This window comes from Anneissia japonica, unplaced genomic scaffold (assembly GCF_011630105.1).
Source record: "Anneissia japonica isolate Jap-2015-1 unplaced genomic scaffold, ASM1163010v1 scaffold287776_len302883_cov198, whole genome shotgun sequence".
Classification (NCBI taxonomy): Eukaryota; Metazoa; Echinodermata; class Crinoidea; order Comatulida; family Comatulidae; genus Anneissia; species Anneissia japonica.
The window spans coordinates 51,102-69,099 of record NW_022705028.1 but is presented as its reverse complement, the minus strand read 5'-3'; the positions used below and the strand labels follow the sequence as shown (position 1 = coordinate 69,099).

Sequence of the window (17,998 nt, the reverse complement as noted above, 5' to 3'; positions counted from 1 at the left end):
GCTAATTAACTTTCCTTTTGTATTCAAACTGATATGCATCTGTATATGCCAGAACATAAGGTGAAGAAACTAGGTTTACACATACAAAGGGTCATACCAGTTTGTTATTATCATCTCCATTGTTATTACAGTATTTTATGAATTGGGTGTCGGTGATCTAAATATATTCTGAAGTTAATCAATAGCTATTATAATAAGCAATTTCATTTATCTAGGTTAATGGTGAATTGGAGAAATCCAACCATGTTAATGAGTTTAAAAACCTAAAAAATAAATTTCAAAATTTGAAATGCTTAATTTTTAAAGCAAGGTATTATCTTTAAATTAAAAAGGAAAAAAAAAATACTTCACCAATTAATTGATATTAACATATTTTCTCTATTTTTACAATGAAATGTCTACAAACTAGCAAAATAATCTGATTTGAAGTCCTTTTATAGGATTGAATGAACTCCGATAAAGAAAAAAATATATTGTTTCCCAAGCATTGACATTTGGAAAAGAAGGCCGATCAGTTGAAAATATTTTTTTAAAACTGTTTTTATACCTTGCTTCGCGAACTTTTTTTTTTTTTTAATTGTCAGAGGAGGGCGGGAAAAAAAATAAAGTAAAATTTTGTTTTCTTCCATCCAAATGGAGGAGAAAATAAAAATAAAATGTTATTGTTGAATGTAAACAGTATACAGTAGTAATGGGATAGTTAAATGCTTTAAATTTATATAATTAAAAAGAAAAATACATACCTTACTTTCTGAGATTTCAAGGTAGCAGTGGGCGTATGAAAAGAAAGAAAAACTTTTATTTTTTTCTGAAATTTCCCTTTTTTGTGGTGGCGATTGTGTTAATTGGCTAAAAATAAAAATTTATGATTTTTCAAAACCATCATTATTCTGACTATTGGTCCATTGCTAATAGTCATTCCTCCCCTTATATTTTGAATGATGAAATAATAACCACAGGGCTAAAATCAGGTTTAATTTATCAAATATTATGTAAAGCTTGAACAATTTTCGGAGTAGTAATAAGTTTATAGCAGAGTTGTCTATGTTTATTATGTAAAGTATTATGACCTTAATAGATGGTAAACTTTGTAAATTGTCAATGGTTGTAGTTTTATTGGACACACCATATGGTTCGTCTTGACAGTGAACAAAACTCATAACTACCATACTGTACATTATGTTGAAGAGACAGACACTCCAAAAAAAGTCAGTCGCTATTTTTCTCCTTTTTAAATTGCCAGAAACATTCAAATATCTTTGCGGCCAGCAAGTTGAATTTACCCTCAAGAATTCAAGAGCTTCACCCCAGGTCCATATTAGTAGAACAAGTTGCCTGCAAATTGAAGATTATCTTCGGCCTGTGAGAAAAAAAATCAAAAAATAATTTGTCCCTTCAAACAAATTAAGAACTAGTGTTGTAGACAGTCAATTAAAACCTTTCTTATTCTGTACTGTTGCCACAATTCTTTAAAAAAAAAAGAAAAAAAAAAAGGAAAAGCCATGTGATAAATCAATATTGATCTTGTACAATTTTACAAACCAATCTTCATTAATTATTTTTGCAGGTTAGATGACCTATCTTCATCTAATGATGACACAGTTGATCTGGTGGACATTGACTTAATTCAACACATGAATATGAATCTAAAGCAACTAACGCAACTACTGACAGGTGGGTGTTATGTAAGCCAACTACTAGGTGCCTAGGTCAGTTGTTAAGACAATTACTAGGTTGGTTGCTTAAAAGTAAGTTTCTCAGAAAAAAACTTTACTGCAGTATTTACACTAGTAGCTTGTGCTTCAATGAGTTACTCCAAATATACTGGGTTAGGGACTTGTTAAGTGCTCAGACAAGACTGTACTAAATGTGCATTAGTCAGTTACTCAGACTACAGTATACTTGTTAGGGACTTGTTACATGTTCGGACAAGACTGTATTAATGTGCTTCAGTCAGTTATTCAGACCATGCAGGTATTATATACCTCTATGCACAGACTATACTTGGTTAGGAACTTGTTAAGTGCTCAGACAAGACTGTAATAAGGTGCTTCAGCCATTTACTCAGACTATACTGGGTTACGAACTTGTTAAGTGCTCAGACAAGACTGTAATAAGGTGCTTCAGCCAGTTATTCAGACTATACTGGGTTTTAGGAACTTGTTAAGTGCTCAGACAAGACTGTAATAAGGTGCTTCAGCCAGTTACTCAGACTATACTGGGTTAGGAATTTGTTATTAGTGCTCAGACAAGACTCCACCAAGGTGCTTCAGTCAGTTACTCAGGCTATATACTGGGTTAAGAACTTAAGTGCTCAAACAAGACTGAACCAGTTACTCAAACTGTATTAGACTAATGTTTGCAAATACTTTTTGTATAAAACTCTCATATTTAATAGTATCATGTCCTTCTACTGTCTCTCTTAGAGTTTTCAACAAAATTAAAGCATGTGAAAAAGTCAGCAATTGCCCAGCTTGTGGTCAGCATTGAAAAGGTAGGTTTATATAAAAGTGATTTTTAAGGATGTGTTGGGATCATATCAAGCATTGGAAACAAATGTATAAAAGGTTCATTAATTAATACAATGAATTTTTGTATGGACAGCTGAAGGCTACCATGCAAAACTGTTTTGTAGGATGTTTAATGGTTCAAGTGGAATGGATAATATTTGTTTACCTTGAGTTGTGTAAAATAATAATGATAATAATAAATATACTGAATGTTTTTATACAAGGAAATACACATTTTTATTTCATTAATTGTGTATCTAAAATGATCATAGTATTGACATTGGATAAGTTATATCTATGTTGATTTCTGTGGAAATGATATTTTACTTATATTAAATTTAGTTAGAGACGTCAAGAAATACTATTTTCCCCCTCCTCTGCAAATAGTTTGAACTTCTATTGAACTCATTTAACATTCAAAAGTGTGTTAAATTGTTTGTGTTATAAGAAACAGATATACATATGGAGGCAATTTCTGTTTCTTACAATCATAGTAATAATTCAAAAAAAAAAGTGAGAGGATTTGTTGATAATGAATATAGGGTTGACTGGATTTGTGACTTTCGTGTAACATTCAACTGTACCAACCACCGTAGCCTTGAATAAGTTGTTCTTTTGTGGACAGCCTGACGCTACTTCATAGAACCCACCCGTTGCACAAGGTTATTTTGATTTAGATAATTAACAAAGCGGAGATGACGAGTCAATTAATTTGCTGGTCATAGAATATTTGACGACACCCTGAGCATGCATGATTGACAAACCCTTCTAACCACCCCCCTGAAAAAACAACAAAGGAAACCATGTAATTGTTGAGGAACCAAGCATATGTAAAGTTGTGTTGGTTTTGTTATTTGGCTGGGAATGTTATTAAAATATACCATATGTACCTTTGATTGGATTTCATCTGTATCAGTGGCTTTTCAATTCAGTTTTCAACTGTTAAAAGTAATTTTTATTGCTGTAAATAAAGATACCCTGAAATAATAGTACCTGATGATGATTGATTATCTAATTCATAATGCAGGAAGCATTATTTTACATGTATAACACCTACCTATAGTCCTATGGCTCGACAAGGATTAACTTGTTTATTCTTTATAACATTTTCCTCTATATCGTTACCCACACTATGTATATGTTATATAACCAATGTTATTAAAAACAATGTTGTTATCTAAAAATGGAAAGGTAACAGCCCAATTTATATTTAGGATGTTAAAGGGTATGAAAGTGAAAATAGACTTTTAATTGATGTGGATAAGTAGACCAGGACGTGACTCAGCAAACCAAGTACTTATGCAAGAGGCCTATGGCAGATAGTGGCTTGGCCATGATATACACAATTGGGCTAGGTTCATGGCTAAGGCCAGGGTTTTTGCGTTGACATTCCGGATTAAAAATAGCTCTTAATTACGTCATCACAGCTATCGTGCGCACTGTTGGTCAGTAGTGACGCATAGAGCGGCGTGGTTATTTTTGTACGATGCCACTTTTGATGAGTTTGTTTCCGGTGCGTTTGTTTCCGGTGCATTAATAAAACTACTCAAAGGCATTCATGCTTGTAGCTACAATTTATCAGATCTGCGGATTGTTAAGTTTTCTTGGAAAAAACTAATTTGAAGGGTGCTAATTGATCCAGCCTCAATGATACCAATTTTATAAGGGGAATGCGTACATATTTACTTCTTTTTCCATGAAACTGTTCAACTTAATGTTCATAGATATTTTTGTAAATAGACATATAAATTAATAAAATTGTTAAATAATGCCAAGGTAATCCAAGGAAGCTCTATTGAGCTTGTGTCAATCACCTTGACAATAAAAGATTAAAACATGATGTCACATTAAGTGTTGATTAAATTTTAAAGTCCATTAATTGTGCGGTGAGGGTGCAGATTTACTGATGTGGTGATGTATAAACTTTGACAAATCTATTTATTTATTTCTAGTACTATATAGGAAAAGCAGGAGAAATTTTGTGTTAAAACCCCAAACCACTTTTGTACAAAAACAGAACTGAATTTAAATCAAACATCACCACATATTATTTGACCACCTGGTCCTAAATCTCAGGTCTCAAGTGATGTGCGACATCTAAATTATAGAGAAAAAACCTTGTTAGAATTAGGTACTAAAATGATGGTGCATAAAACCAGTGAAAGAGAATTAACCTTTTGACCTTCTAGGCATTGATGATATCTCTTTTACGAGGAGTAATATTAATTACTATTATGCAATATATATGCACCATAACAATTTTAGAATAATTTCTCAAAATGCCTAATTTTTAATATTTATAAAATGTAAATATATTTGTCTGCAACCTTTGTTGATTTGCTACTGTGTTGTACAGTACAAGCAACATACTTCATTTATGAATTAATATCATTAATTTATTATCACTTTATTTCTCACAGTACTATGAAGCATTCAATCAATTTTCTTTATTGAGACACAGCAGTGCCTCAGTACTGTATTGGCCAATGTAATATGCCCTTAAGGAGTACCTAATTAAAGAGTAGTTGAGCCTTCAGTTTAACAAATGAATAAGTTCCTTTGCAAGGGGCCAAGGCTGTTGCGTGTTTGTCATCAAAGTGTGACTATGAAAATAAGCCTGCCATTTTCCTTGGTTGGCTCATATAAAAGATAATCCTGCTCTAAAAATGGGCTATATGTTCTTTGGTTGGCTAATATTGGAAACAGTGGCAGTGCCCAAAGAAGGCTCCAATGTCCGACTGGTGTGCCAGCGGGTTAAAATTCCCGTTGCCAAATTTTTGGAGTCACCACTGTTAGGTCCCAAACGGAAACAAGAGCTCACACTGACCTCAGCCCAACCATGTTTGCAGCTAAGATGAGCAAATTTTAAAAACATGCACCTTTAAATGCCCAGGTATGGAACTCTTGGAATGCAAAAATGCATTTTTTCTTAACCAACAAAGGATTGGATTCTTTCTCGTCAGGGGTTCGGAGCTGCCCGATGGGGTTTCTGTTCCACCAGACAACAAATGGTACTGCCACTGATTAGGAGTATGTGGTGCATGGTCATGAGTCTATTGTTGCTTATGGCCTTGGGTGAGCAGTGAGACGCTATCTTTGCCTCTCTTTACTTTAGAGTCCAAAGGACTTGTATAGCAGAAGAATGAGCTCTTCACATAGTTGCATTAAAATTGGTAGAACGTCCATCCACCCATGAGCAGTGTAAATATTTAACCATTTGGCAGAGTGGAGAAAATACAGGAAACAAAAGAACCCAAGCAGCGCCTTTATTATAATTATGCAGCACCACCACTCAGAGTAAAATTGCTCTCTATGGCCCTCCATCTATCCGCAATGCATTTTGACAGGAAGTTCCACTATATCTTTAGTTGTACATATTGTTTGTACTTGGTAGAAATAGGATGTGATAGATCTGGATTGAATTGGTCTATACTGAAAAGAGCAGAGGAGGTGCAAATTGTGTGCAGATGATTCTGTATCCAGTGACCTCGGAAGAAAGTGCTTTGTGAATTTCAAAAAGTTCCTATCCAATATGACCATAACGTAACAAATTGTTTATCTATCCAACGGAATTGAGTCTAGTTATTTTGTTGTTAATCGATTATGTAATATGCCCTTTGATCAATAAATGTTTTCTTCAGCCAATAAAATTACATATTTAAACACTCAAAATTTGTTATGAATGGGGTACAAAAAACAAATAAATCTCACAAACTTGTAAAAGTGACATACAATAAAATACACATCAATCACTTATTATTGAGGATATGCTTTTAAATGTTTAATTAATCATACATTTAATTATTACTCTCTATTGAAATCTCCCAAATTTAATATTTTATAACAATAATTACTATGAATTATTTCTAGGGATTATAGGTTGGATGTTTTGTTTCTCAAGATTATGATAATGCATTGCTAAGTAAGACCCTACAGCAATAAGTATTCACGTAATTGAGGGTTCTCTTCAGTTGCATATCATTGCTTGTCCAGGTGTATAATTAGGTGATTGTGTATTTGCATAATTATGCAAGTGTATTGATTTCGTGTGCATTTTTTTTGATAGGCAATATGGAATTGGATGGACAACTACTCCGAGGTATTTTTGCATCTGCAGACGCATAGTAACACTGAACTTGAAGGTAAGCCTCACAAACATTAAGCAACACAGACCTACTGTACCATGTCACACTCATTGGGAGCCAGACTTGCGCATTCAAGAATGCTTGTGAGGTCTAGCAACAACGACCAAAGCCTTGCACATAAATGTGATACTGCCAAAAAAAATTGTGTAGACCTATTGTAGCTCTCTCACTATACATACAAACTTTCCGCTAGTTCCTCTAAACATTATTACTATCTTATCTTCTAAACCAAACTAGCTACACTATATAGTGTTGCAGTTACTGTAGTGACAGTGTTGGTGGAAACCAAGTGTTAAGAATGGAAAGATTGTTGTAAACAAGACAAACATATACCGTATGTTCTCGCGTATCAGATGAGGCTTAAAATACGAAATTAGATTGAAAAACAGAGGGTCGTCTTATACGTGCAACACATACAACTATTTTATATTCAATCTCATGCAGGTTAAGATTTTGATAAACATTTAAAGGCCCATAAAATTTTATTATATTTGGAAGATTATCCCTGTGTTGGCTCCATTTTTAGCCAGTTAGTTGCACAGTATCAAGACCATAAGAATCAGCAAAAAGTAGGAATCTGACGATGAAACAGGCGGTCATCTTGTACACCCGACATACAAAAAGTTGTCCAAAATTCTTTTCAAACTCAGCGGGTGTGTCGTCTTATATGTGGATCTCCTTATAACCACCAATCTACAACTCCACTCCACATTGAAGTTGTACTTGTAAGACCAGCCATTTCAGCTGTACTGCCTTATTTAAATAATTTGTATGCCTGAATAAAAAATAATTAATTTTTATTGATGTTTCTATAAAAATTTACAGAAATCTGTGACCGTGTGTTTGATATCGCCGAGACAGATATGCAGTCAAATAAACGCAAAGGCTCTGTATGGTTGTTGGAAGTGATGTTACTTATTCTGTGCCCTGTAAGTACTAATAGACTTTTAACATTATTTGGTTGATTGAGTATTGATTGATTTGGTTACAGGTCAATCTAAAACCTTTGAGTGAATGCAGAATATTCACTTTATTTTTTAACCAAACAAACGCCAAACTGCATGGAAGTTTACAAAACTATTAAACGAATTAAACAAAACAACATAGCAATTTATTATGTATAACTAAATCTGTAGTTTATGTAAAATCATTGCATTACACATATTTAACTTGAAGGTGTTACTTGGCGAGTTGCTTAGCTGCGAGTCAACAAGCCAGCTTGCTGTTAGCCATCAGAAGAAAAAGCATTTTTTAGAGAACATTCGGAGATTATTAAGCACACCAGGCAGTAACAAGCAACTGATGGAATACAGTGTAGTGGCTGCCGTCAAGCTCTGCAAGGCTGCCAGCTATGTTAACCGTTCTGATACGTCCATATACTTTCACATCGTGGAACCGCATATTGCTGACTTAAAGGTTAGTAAATTTTTATATTTTGATGGTGTTTTGCGTCACAAGATTAGTATAATAAGAATAATGTTTTTGCCCTACCTTAAAGGCCCATAAAATTGTATTATATTTGGAAGATTATCTCTGTGTTGGCTCCATTTTCATTTAATGCTCATTACATTTCCAAATACTTACGAAAGAATCTACACCATCAGAGTGTTTTATTGGATTTAATATTTTAAGAAACAAACACAAACAACATCGCCACTTGAAATAAGCATTGCTGGGAAACATAAAATACATGAAATCAACATCATCATCATTACCATCATCTCTAATCTTCCTTCATCATTTTCATAATCTTCATCATTGTCATTTTCATCATCATCACCACCACCATCATCATCATTAGTATCATAATCATATTCATCGTCATCATCATCATTATCATTATTATCATCATCTCACCATTATCATTTATGTTATCGTTTTGGTTTAAATGTCAAAAAAATTCAGCTGATGGTATCAGTGTTTTGATTGTTTGAGCTTTGGAGTCCCACGAGGGTCTTTTATTAGTCCGTCTATTTTTACTGCATTTAAAAACCAATAACAAGCATCTTAAGAGAAGTGGGTGTAATGTTTCATCTGTACGCTGACACCACCCAGGTTTATGTTAGTTGTGATCCGAAATCACCCAACGATGTGAACTCAGTTTTAAATACTTAAACTCAATGTGTCAGTCAAGGACGCTCCTGTATGTGGTTTAATAAATTTAAATTGAATGATGCTAAAACAGAATTGTTTTTTCACCACCAAGATTCGAACCCAGTTCACTTAATGTGAAGTTCTTTAATTAGGCCATCAAAAATTGTTAAAAATCTGTGTGTTCATTTCGATTAATATCTCACCATGAACTTGAATGTTTCTAGAACCAAAAAAACAACAATTAACGTTTACCTAAGAAATATTGCGCGTTGAAGACAATATATTGACCAAAAAACATGTGCTACTGCATTGCAGTCACTGGTTTTAAGTAGACTTGATTACTGCAACACCTTATTTTCAAGATTAACTAATAATAATAATTTTTTTTTGCCTTACAAATGTAAAATCACTGGATTTGACCTGCAGATTACCCTGGCTGTTTTTTTTTTTACAACAGTTCACTTTATGATGTGCTTTTGTTTGTTCGGACAGGTGCTTTTGTAATTTTGCTTGTTTTGATGTTACTGTAGTAGCGCTCAATAAATGAAATTTTTTAAAAAGTGTTGTTGATGCCTATAGATGTTGGTGGTCTCAAAAACAAATTTTTCAGCCTTCAGCTTCGTTAAAATTCATTGTTTTAATATATACATCAACTTGATTAACAGCTGTCATTTTGAGGCATTAAATAGAACTATTGGATCTAATATTATGTTTCTATTCCATATGGTTTATAAGAAAGGGAAAAGGATTTAAATGTAAATAATTTAATATGTTAAGCTTCATATTACTTATATTTATATTACTGTTGTTTATTACCAAAGTAAAACTAGTCTTTTCCGATGTATTATCTCAGGAAAAATACCCAAAAATGTCATAAAAATCATTTTTGGAATTAACTTGTTAATTTAGAAGTAACATAAAACTTATCAGCATGAAAATAGATGTTAGTGTATTTAAAAAACGTTTACCCGTAAATTACAGCGAAAATTAATAGAAACACTTCCAGTCACTGGAAGTGTTTATATTATTTTCATCAGTATTCAGTATAAAAATCAGGGTACACAGTTTTTAAATTAAATAATTTCTATGCTCAAGTTAATAATTTGCATATTACTACAAAATGAGCAAGGTAATTTCAAAAATTTCTTGTCATTTTAGGGGACAATTTATCTTTAAAAGAATCAAATTCACATTTACATAATTGAATACAGAAAATTGGAAAATGTCTACAGCTACATTGTAATATATAAATTTTTAAAAGCAATATTATTCTATAAGATAAATAGAATACAAACAGAGATTTAGTTAATTTTATTTTTGATTTAATATTTGTGTTACTCCTTTTTTTGAAAGCAAAATTTCAGGACAGTTTCTAAGAAAGCACATTCCCTTGAAATATTGAAATTGATGGAAACACAAAGTGAACTTCAGCTAAGTTTATCAGAAATGAGGAGGAAATGAAGTTACTAATACAATACCTGAATCAATTCATATTAGAAATTACCAAACAGAAAACGTAGCAATTCTTTAAGATACTGTTAAGAAAGTCAATCAGTACCTTCCATTGGTCAACGTAAAGTACTTATTCCTTGATGATTGCTAGTTTTGTAAAGTGGCGACGAAGGTAATTGAAAAATTACGAAATGAATTTGATACCGCATTGATGTGATTTCTGAAATTAATGCTATATATAAGATAGATAATTAGTTACTCATTAATTAATTAATTAGAAAAGAACGGCTAATAAGGAGAAACGGCCGACTGCAGTGCTGTGAAACGCATCCCTAATTTGGCCGGAAGCAAACTGTGAATGGACATTCACCATCAGAGGTCTAGATGGCCTATCAACAATGAAACCTGTATTGATTTGTTTTCAGAGGTGTAGCACAGAAATTACGATAGTTGATGGGGTTATTGAATGACCTGCTTTTCCATGAATGTAGAAAGCTTCTTCGCTATATATGACCTACATTTAGCTGGTGACTTATCAGCATTGAATAGGTTATTAACTATTAAATTTCTACAAAGCAGATTGAAAAACAGAGATTGAGATGCAAAGAAAAACAGTAGATGTACTCCCAGATCTCATCACCAATATTGGTTCATAAATGTGCTATAACCAGATGACCAATAGTGGTCTGTTTAATGTCAGATGACCAGTAGTGGTCTGTTTAATGTCAGATAACCAAAAGTGGTGTGATTAAATTCACACATGCAATAGTGGTCTGTTTAATGTCAGATGACCATTTATTGGTCTGTTTAAACTCGCATGGGCAGTGGTGGTCTGTTTAATGTCAGATGACCAATAGTGGTCTGTTTAAACTCACACAGGCAATTTTTTTTTTTTTTTTTTTTTTTTTTTCAGTTCAATTTAATTCAACTTTTTATTTCAGAATCACATATCCATAGCAAGAAAAACAAAAACAAAAGACAAAAAGAAATATCAGATACAAAGACTATGCATTCAGGGGTAGGCACGTCACTTCCCTAATGTCCAATTGTAACCGCGTACCCCATCATAACCGAACTATGCATTACAGGGGTATGAACATTAAACAATAGTGGTCAGTTTAATGTCAGATGACCAGTAGTGGTCAGTTTTAAGTCATATGGCCAATAGTGGTCTGTTAAATGCCAGGTGACCAATAGTGGTCTGTTTAAACTCACATGGGCAAAATCTATTTAAACTCACATGGGCAATAGTGATCTGTTAATGTCTGATGACCAAAGTGGTCACTTTAAAGTCAGTGAACATTAGTGGTCTCTTTAAAAAGTCGCATGACCAATGGTGGTCTCTTTAAAGTCACATGATCAATAGTGGTCTCTTTAAAGGCACATGATACTTAGTGTTTTAATGCTTAAAATATACATTGTTTATATTCAATACTTATAAACATACATGGCCTATATCTGAAATTAGCCATAATTATGCTTTCACAATAATATCACAGACTGCAATTACTTATACACAAGTGCAAGTGCTCTTTGTAGTGTAGCTTCATAATCCAATCATACTGATACTTTAATTAAAGCAATATTTATTGACTTACTTACAACAGTTTCGGTTTTATTGGAAATATTGATTGTATTTTTATGTACTATGTAATTTTGTAGAATACAGTAGGTATCTGGAGATCAAAAGAAATATTGATGAATATGGTCCAGATTAATATTTTCAGAGGCTATTGAAATTTTGTTTAATTCAGCTGATCATCTCTTTGATATTTATATTGTGTTAGTAGTTTTTAGTAATAATATACAGTATGTACATATAATACATATAGAATGAAATGTATGACCATCCATAACATTTTCTTGGAACGTTTATTACAGTCAATAATTTTGGAATGAATAAGATTATTTTCTAAATTACTATCAATTTGGTTCGTAATTGTGTGTAACTAGAGCTGCAGTCACTCGTACTGTGCATATCTCCACCCTGTACCTGAATACAGTACCAACAATACGAAGGCTGTGTATTATGGGCGACATTGCAGCAAACCCTCAAGAAAATAATGGAATCACCCCTGGTATTCAGGCACATGGTTTTCTTGAGTGCTGCCTAAATGCAAAGGGCGATTCCATTATTATTTTTTATGCTAGAGGGTGTAAAATCAAATTTCCTTGACCTTGTCCTTTGACCTTTCCTTTCAAAAATTGAAGTGGATCTGTTTTCGATTATCATGTACCATTTCACTAAATATTATGGTGATCAATTCATTAGTTTTTGTATAATCTTGCTAAAAGACAGACAGAATACATAACCTCCTTGGCGAAGGTAATAATAACAAAAGCAGACATAGTAACAATAATGATCAATCTGCATACAACATTGTTTCATTTTTTGAGGACTCGTTCAATGCAGCTTAGCTATTACTTAGCAAGGAAACAAGCAGGCTTATAACAAAGCAGTTTATTAAGTGTTCATTGTACCATACTGAGGGCCAGCAAAATAATAAGAGAAATAAATAAGAATTGTTTTTGCTTATTTATAACATTAATGGATAATTTTTTTTAATTATTTTCTGCTTTGTTGTTCATTTTTAGGCTTTACTTTTTAATGTTAACAAGCCCTTTACCAGAGGTCTCTTGTCATCCGACGTTGACTTAATGGTCGAGTGTGCAGTAGCTTGTTTTCGTATTCAACCAGACTATGCTGACCATTTCCAAGCGTGCTTGATTCCGTGCGCTCCGGCCCTCTTTCATCTCGTTCTGGTCCGTTCACTGCATACGATTATCACCCAGGTAAGTTTATTTTTAATCTGGATATTCAAATATATGGCCAAAGGCTGCTTACAAGGTGCGAGTATGACAAGTATATACAATAAAAGGCAAAAATAGTGAATGTAAAAGGGGAAAAATATTTTTTTTTTAAATATAAACTACATTTCTAAGACTTATATACATATTTTCCTTGCCTTGTAAAGATCTGCATGTAGTACACATACTGATAGTTTTTATTTATTTATTTATTCATCATAAGTACACTAGCTCTAGTCAAAAGAGGTGGAGTACCAATTTACAAATTCAATCAGAGTATTCCCATCTCTAATTGTAGAACGGACTAGTGAACTAAGACCAGCCATGCTGTTTTCTCATATTACAGTATTTAATTATTATGAATAATTGTTGATGTATTTTCTTGCCTTAATTCCTGGATTCTTATAATGGATTTGTGAAACTGTAGCTGTATTTTTAAGTCAGGTGAATGATTGTAAATGGTGCTGATCTACTTTGTGAATTCTTACCTGGGTAAAATAAATAGGTTTATCATCATCCAGATGATTAGCTAAATCCCACTGCTCACAAAAAAATTATTATTTTCTTTGCCTTGAGCGATGACCGCTGTAATGGTACCACCCAGGTTTTTTTGTTTGTTATTGGTTATTATCTCTCATACTTGCTGAGTAAATTATTGTTAACTTCATGTTTTGTTTTTTTTTCTGTTAACAGTCTTCAATGGTTTGGTGGCCTACAATTTCTTGCCTGCAATCAAAAGCAGAGGAAATTCGAAACTTGTTCAAAGAATGTGTTTTCAAATTGAACCCAACTCAACCAATAAGGGTTTGTATTTTGTGCTTTTAAACGTGATTGATTGATTGATTGATTGATTGATTAATTACTTGGATATAATATATCAATCTATCAATATTATACATATCAATTTATAATCATTTATAATGAAAAAATAATAATTTTAATATTCTTGTATGTATTATACCTTGTAACACATACATTCCAGAGTTCTGGCTTTAAATCCTTTAACATTTCAAAGAATGTTTCTCAAAACTAACAACTCCTCCCTTAAACCTCCTAAAAATACATAATATTAAATCCTGTAATTGTCCAATAATATTTTCTATGAAAGTGAAATAGTTATTTTTAAAAGCATGTAAATATTATTATGCAAAACAGAAATATGAGATTTAAATTATGTCTTTGTTACAGTCATTTCGGGAGAAGATTGGAATAACATTGAATCCAACGAGGCTTAAATCTCCAGACGAGTTGCCTAGCAACAAACAACTTCTTCTGTGGCTTGTTCGTCTCATTCATGCTGATCCCAAATTTATGCTGCAGGTGAGTGATATATAGAAAATAATATAGTGTAATAAGTAATTAAAATAATATTAGTATACAGGGATGTCACCAGCTTTTTGAAGTGCCGGTCGGCGATCATTCCGCGTTTTCCCGGGGGTGGGGGTGCCACCCCCCCCCCCATTTTCGCCGTATTCGTGAAAGCTCTTAAAAACCAAAAGGCCTAAGTAAGTCGAGCAGGCCTAGGCCCAAGGCTAGCTGACGCGATTTTTTTTGGCTAGTCCCAGGTAGGCCTAGGCCAGAATTTGAGGAATGCAACAAAACAGATGAAGATGAGACTTACTGTAGGCCTAATTAAATTCAATAGTTGACATGCTTTGTTTTAGATTAAAAAATAATAATGAACAAATCCTGGCGACAAAGCGTCGATCCGACTGTACCCAGCCGCATTGTTTGCTGTAATTTCACATGTTTGACGATTACCACGCGATGAATGTGTATGTCACTGATTCATGTGCACTCATTTATTTATTTTTTGTCCATTTACACACATTATATATCAATTATAATTAAAAGTGAAAAACTTAAAATACAAAATGAAAACAAAGTAAAGAAATAAAACACAAATCAGGTTTCGTAAATTTTTAATAATCTTCCTGCCCCGGACCATGATCTCATAATAAAACACTTGAATGGTCACGATTTCAACTTTAACCTTTGAATGTGTACAGAGCAACCGTGTCATGCAGACAGGTGTCATGCCAGCCCACGATGTTCGCTATGACTCAACTGGGCCTAGGCTGTTAAGTTAGCGATGAATAGCAGGGCAGTGCAGTATTTTGTTACAATTAACGTAACCACGGAAACATTTATTGTATTCGTATTGTCTTTTCTATCAATTTAGCTTGTCTATTGTGTTTAGGTAAACTAATTATTTTGTTACAATTTGTAAACTGTTGAAATAATAGTGGTGGTCGGGAGCCTGTAAATCCTGGTCGGAAATGTTGAGTGCTGGACGGGCCCGTCCACCGCCGACCAGCGTGGTGACATCCCTGAGTATAGTAATTAATAAATATTATTATTATATTTATTATCAATGATTGAATAAGTAAATAAATTATAACAAATAATAAACATGATACAACCAAGTGTTTCTTGAATGTAATTATCATTGATAGTTGTTGTAATATTGTTATGTTTAATTAATAATTATGGAATAAATAAATATATAAATGATGATAAATAATAAACATACATGATAACATTTATTTATTTCCATCCATTTATTTACACATTTTATTTATTTATTTATATATATATATATCTATGTTATTTTTCTTGTGATCCTGTTTAGGCATGCCTCCCACAAACTTTTGCATTTTTGATTATGCCTTCTACATTGTACTATTTTTCATTTTGAAGAAAATTAATGTTACTTTAATTGATTGATTGATTGACATTTGTTGTAGAATACTGGTCGCCAGGGACATGAGATGCAGAAAAGCACTCTGGAGCTGATCATGAATCTGGTTACCCTGATGTGTCAGTACCACATCATGCCAGAGGTGTCACAGGAAGCCATGGGAGCTCTTTTGAAGCTTCACCAGCCAGAGAACATTGAACTGTGGAATAGAGAGGCTTATGTTGAGACATTCTGGTCTATAAGGTATTTCCCTAGTAAAGCAAGTGTTAATACAGTTCACCTTCCAATTCAAGACTAATTTGGGATATATGAAAATTTGAGGTGGTTTTGGGGTTTGGTCTACACTTAGAGAATAAGCTTTGTGCTAAGAGGTGGATTGTTATTGGGTCTCACAAAAGCTGATCAACCAACAAATCAAGGTATTTAAAAAGGTGGTCTCGAATTAAAGGGGTCTTAAATTGAAGGATGCACTGTATCATAATCATGTGATTAAAGATAATTGATGTCAATACAGGGAATTAAATAAATCTTTTCTACTGGACTTACTTGTTTATTCAGTAGCAATATTTTGCTTCCAATCCAGGACACATCATCACGCCAACTGGTGTTCTGTGGCTAAAAAGGTCATTGACACTATACTTACCTGGATGGATAATAATATTCACAAACGTTAAGATAATTAATGTGTTTCTCCAATCCAAATTTAATAATATGTGGTTTATCAATCCAATGCATATTGTAAAATACCTTGAAAACGTACTCTTGATCCATAAAGAATTTAATATATGAGTCAGTATTACTTTCTTGGTCCATTTTTCCATGTTTATGTTAAGCTCATAGATGTCTCTATAATACACGCTATACAAGTCAACCATTATTATTATATTTGAATTGTTTAAAGTTTTGAATCTTGGTTTTTTTTATTTCAGTTATCAAGTATTGTTTTCAGTCTCACAAAAGCTGATCAACCAACAAATCATGAATGTTATTGACATCTTGAAGTGGTTTAGTGAAGTGCTTGCACTTAGGAACAAGTTCTTAAACAAATTCAAAGACCATGCCACTGTTAGTCAGTACATACCCAACATGAGCAAAGCACAAAATGTTCTTGAGGTATGTTGCTCATTTTGCTGTCTGTAAATGTTGATGTTGTTTTTGTATAGAATAAAATAAACTTAGATATATTTTCTGCATTAGGTGAGACTTTTTTATACCTTGTTTAACAAACCCACTGCCTGCCAATAATGATGATTACGAAAAGAAATTAAATTTTATCTTTGGCCAATTAATGCACTCCTGCCATGAAAAAATATAAAAGTTTTTCTTTATTTTTATTACACCCGCTGCTGCCATGAAATAAAAAATAAGATATGTATTTTTGTTCCTAATTATATAAATTTAAGGCATTTAACCATACCATTACTACACTGTTTAGGCGAGGCATTTTTTTGTATGTTGTTTAGCGAACCCACCACCCACCAATTATGGTTGCTTAGCATGAAAATAAAACTTCATTTTCGGCCAAATAGCACACCCACCACCACAAAATATGGAAATTTTTGATAAATAAGAAAACAATTTTTTTTTTATTGCCCCCCTCTTTCCCCCCCACCCTCACTGACGATCTTTAAAAAAATAGTTTCGCTAAACAAGGTATTAAATTGGCTGTTTTTATATTGTGTAGGTTGTGTTCCTGATGCACCTGTGTAGTTCTGATTTGGAGACTGTGTTAGTATCAATGTCTTGCTTTGGACACCTGTGCGAGGAAGCTGACATCTGCTGGGGTGCTGATGATTACTACATCCTCCAGGTGGTTCCCAATTACAATGTATATGCAGAGTTTGCTTCAGAGAGCCGCTACAACCGCACAGGTAGGGATCTTTGTATGTGTGTAGCAAGAACGCACATCTGTTGACAAAAAACACGTCAATTCTTGAAAGAGTGCCACCTTGCCAGCATTGATCATTGTTAGGTCACTGTGGTGACCTTTATTATTTTGCTTGAATTCTCTGGTTGAAAAATTTGATTCTGATTTGAAGGTAGAATGCAGTATTGAGAAACAGTATTTTTACTAATGTTATGGTTAAACGATCAGTATTCAGTTGTTATACTTCATTGTGAATTCTATTAGCTAAAATACTATAAACTGTAAACAAATCATTTCACTTGAAATTAACATTAATTAATCCATTAAAGAAATACACCTTTTTTTAAAAAAAATTTTGCTATGGTTTTTATACACAAGGCTTTCATATCAATCTTTGCTATTACTTAAGTGTTCTGAATAT

At 33.1% G+C, this 17,998-nt stretch overlaps 1 protein-coding gene across 1 annotated transcript in view; it reads left to right on the top strand.

The window, feature by feature from the left end:
• LOC117105186 (neurofibromin-like) overlaps window positions 1-17,581 on the top strand; it is a gene marked incomplete at its 3' end in the record, with an annotated part of 36,835 nt that extends 19,254 nt beyond the window's left edge. The window contains 11 exon segments of the mRNA XM_033246254.1: window positions 1,568-1,674; window positions 2,427-2,494; window positions 6,577-6,652; window positions 7,481-7,584; window positions 7,832-8,071; window positions 12,797-12,994; window positions 13,703-13,813; window positions 14,198-14,329; window positions 15,757-15,953; window positions 16,640-16,823; window positions 17,395-17,581. Of these exon segments, the coding sequence (XP_033102145.1) occupies window positions 1,568-1,674; window positions 2,427-2,494; window positions 6,577-6,652; window positions 7,481-7,584; window positions 7,832-8,071; window positions 12,797-12,994; window positions 13,703-13,813; window positions 14,198-14,329; window positions 15,757-15,953; window positions 16,640-16,823; window positions 17,395-17,581 (1,604 nt within the window).
• Window positions 17,582-17,998: the final 417 nt, after the last annotated feature.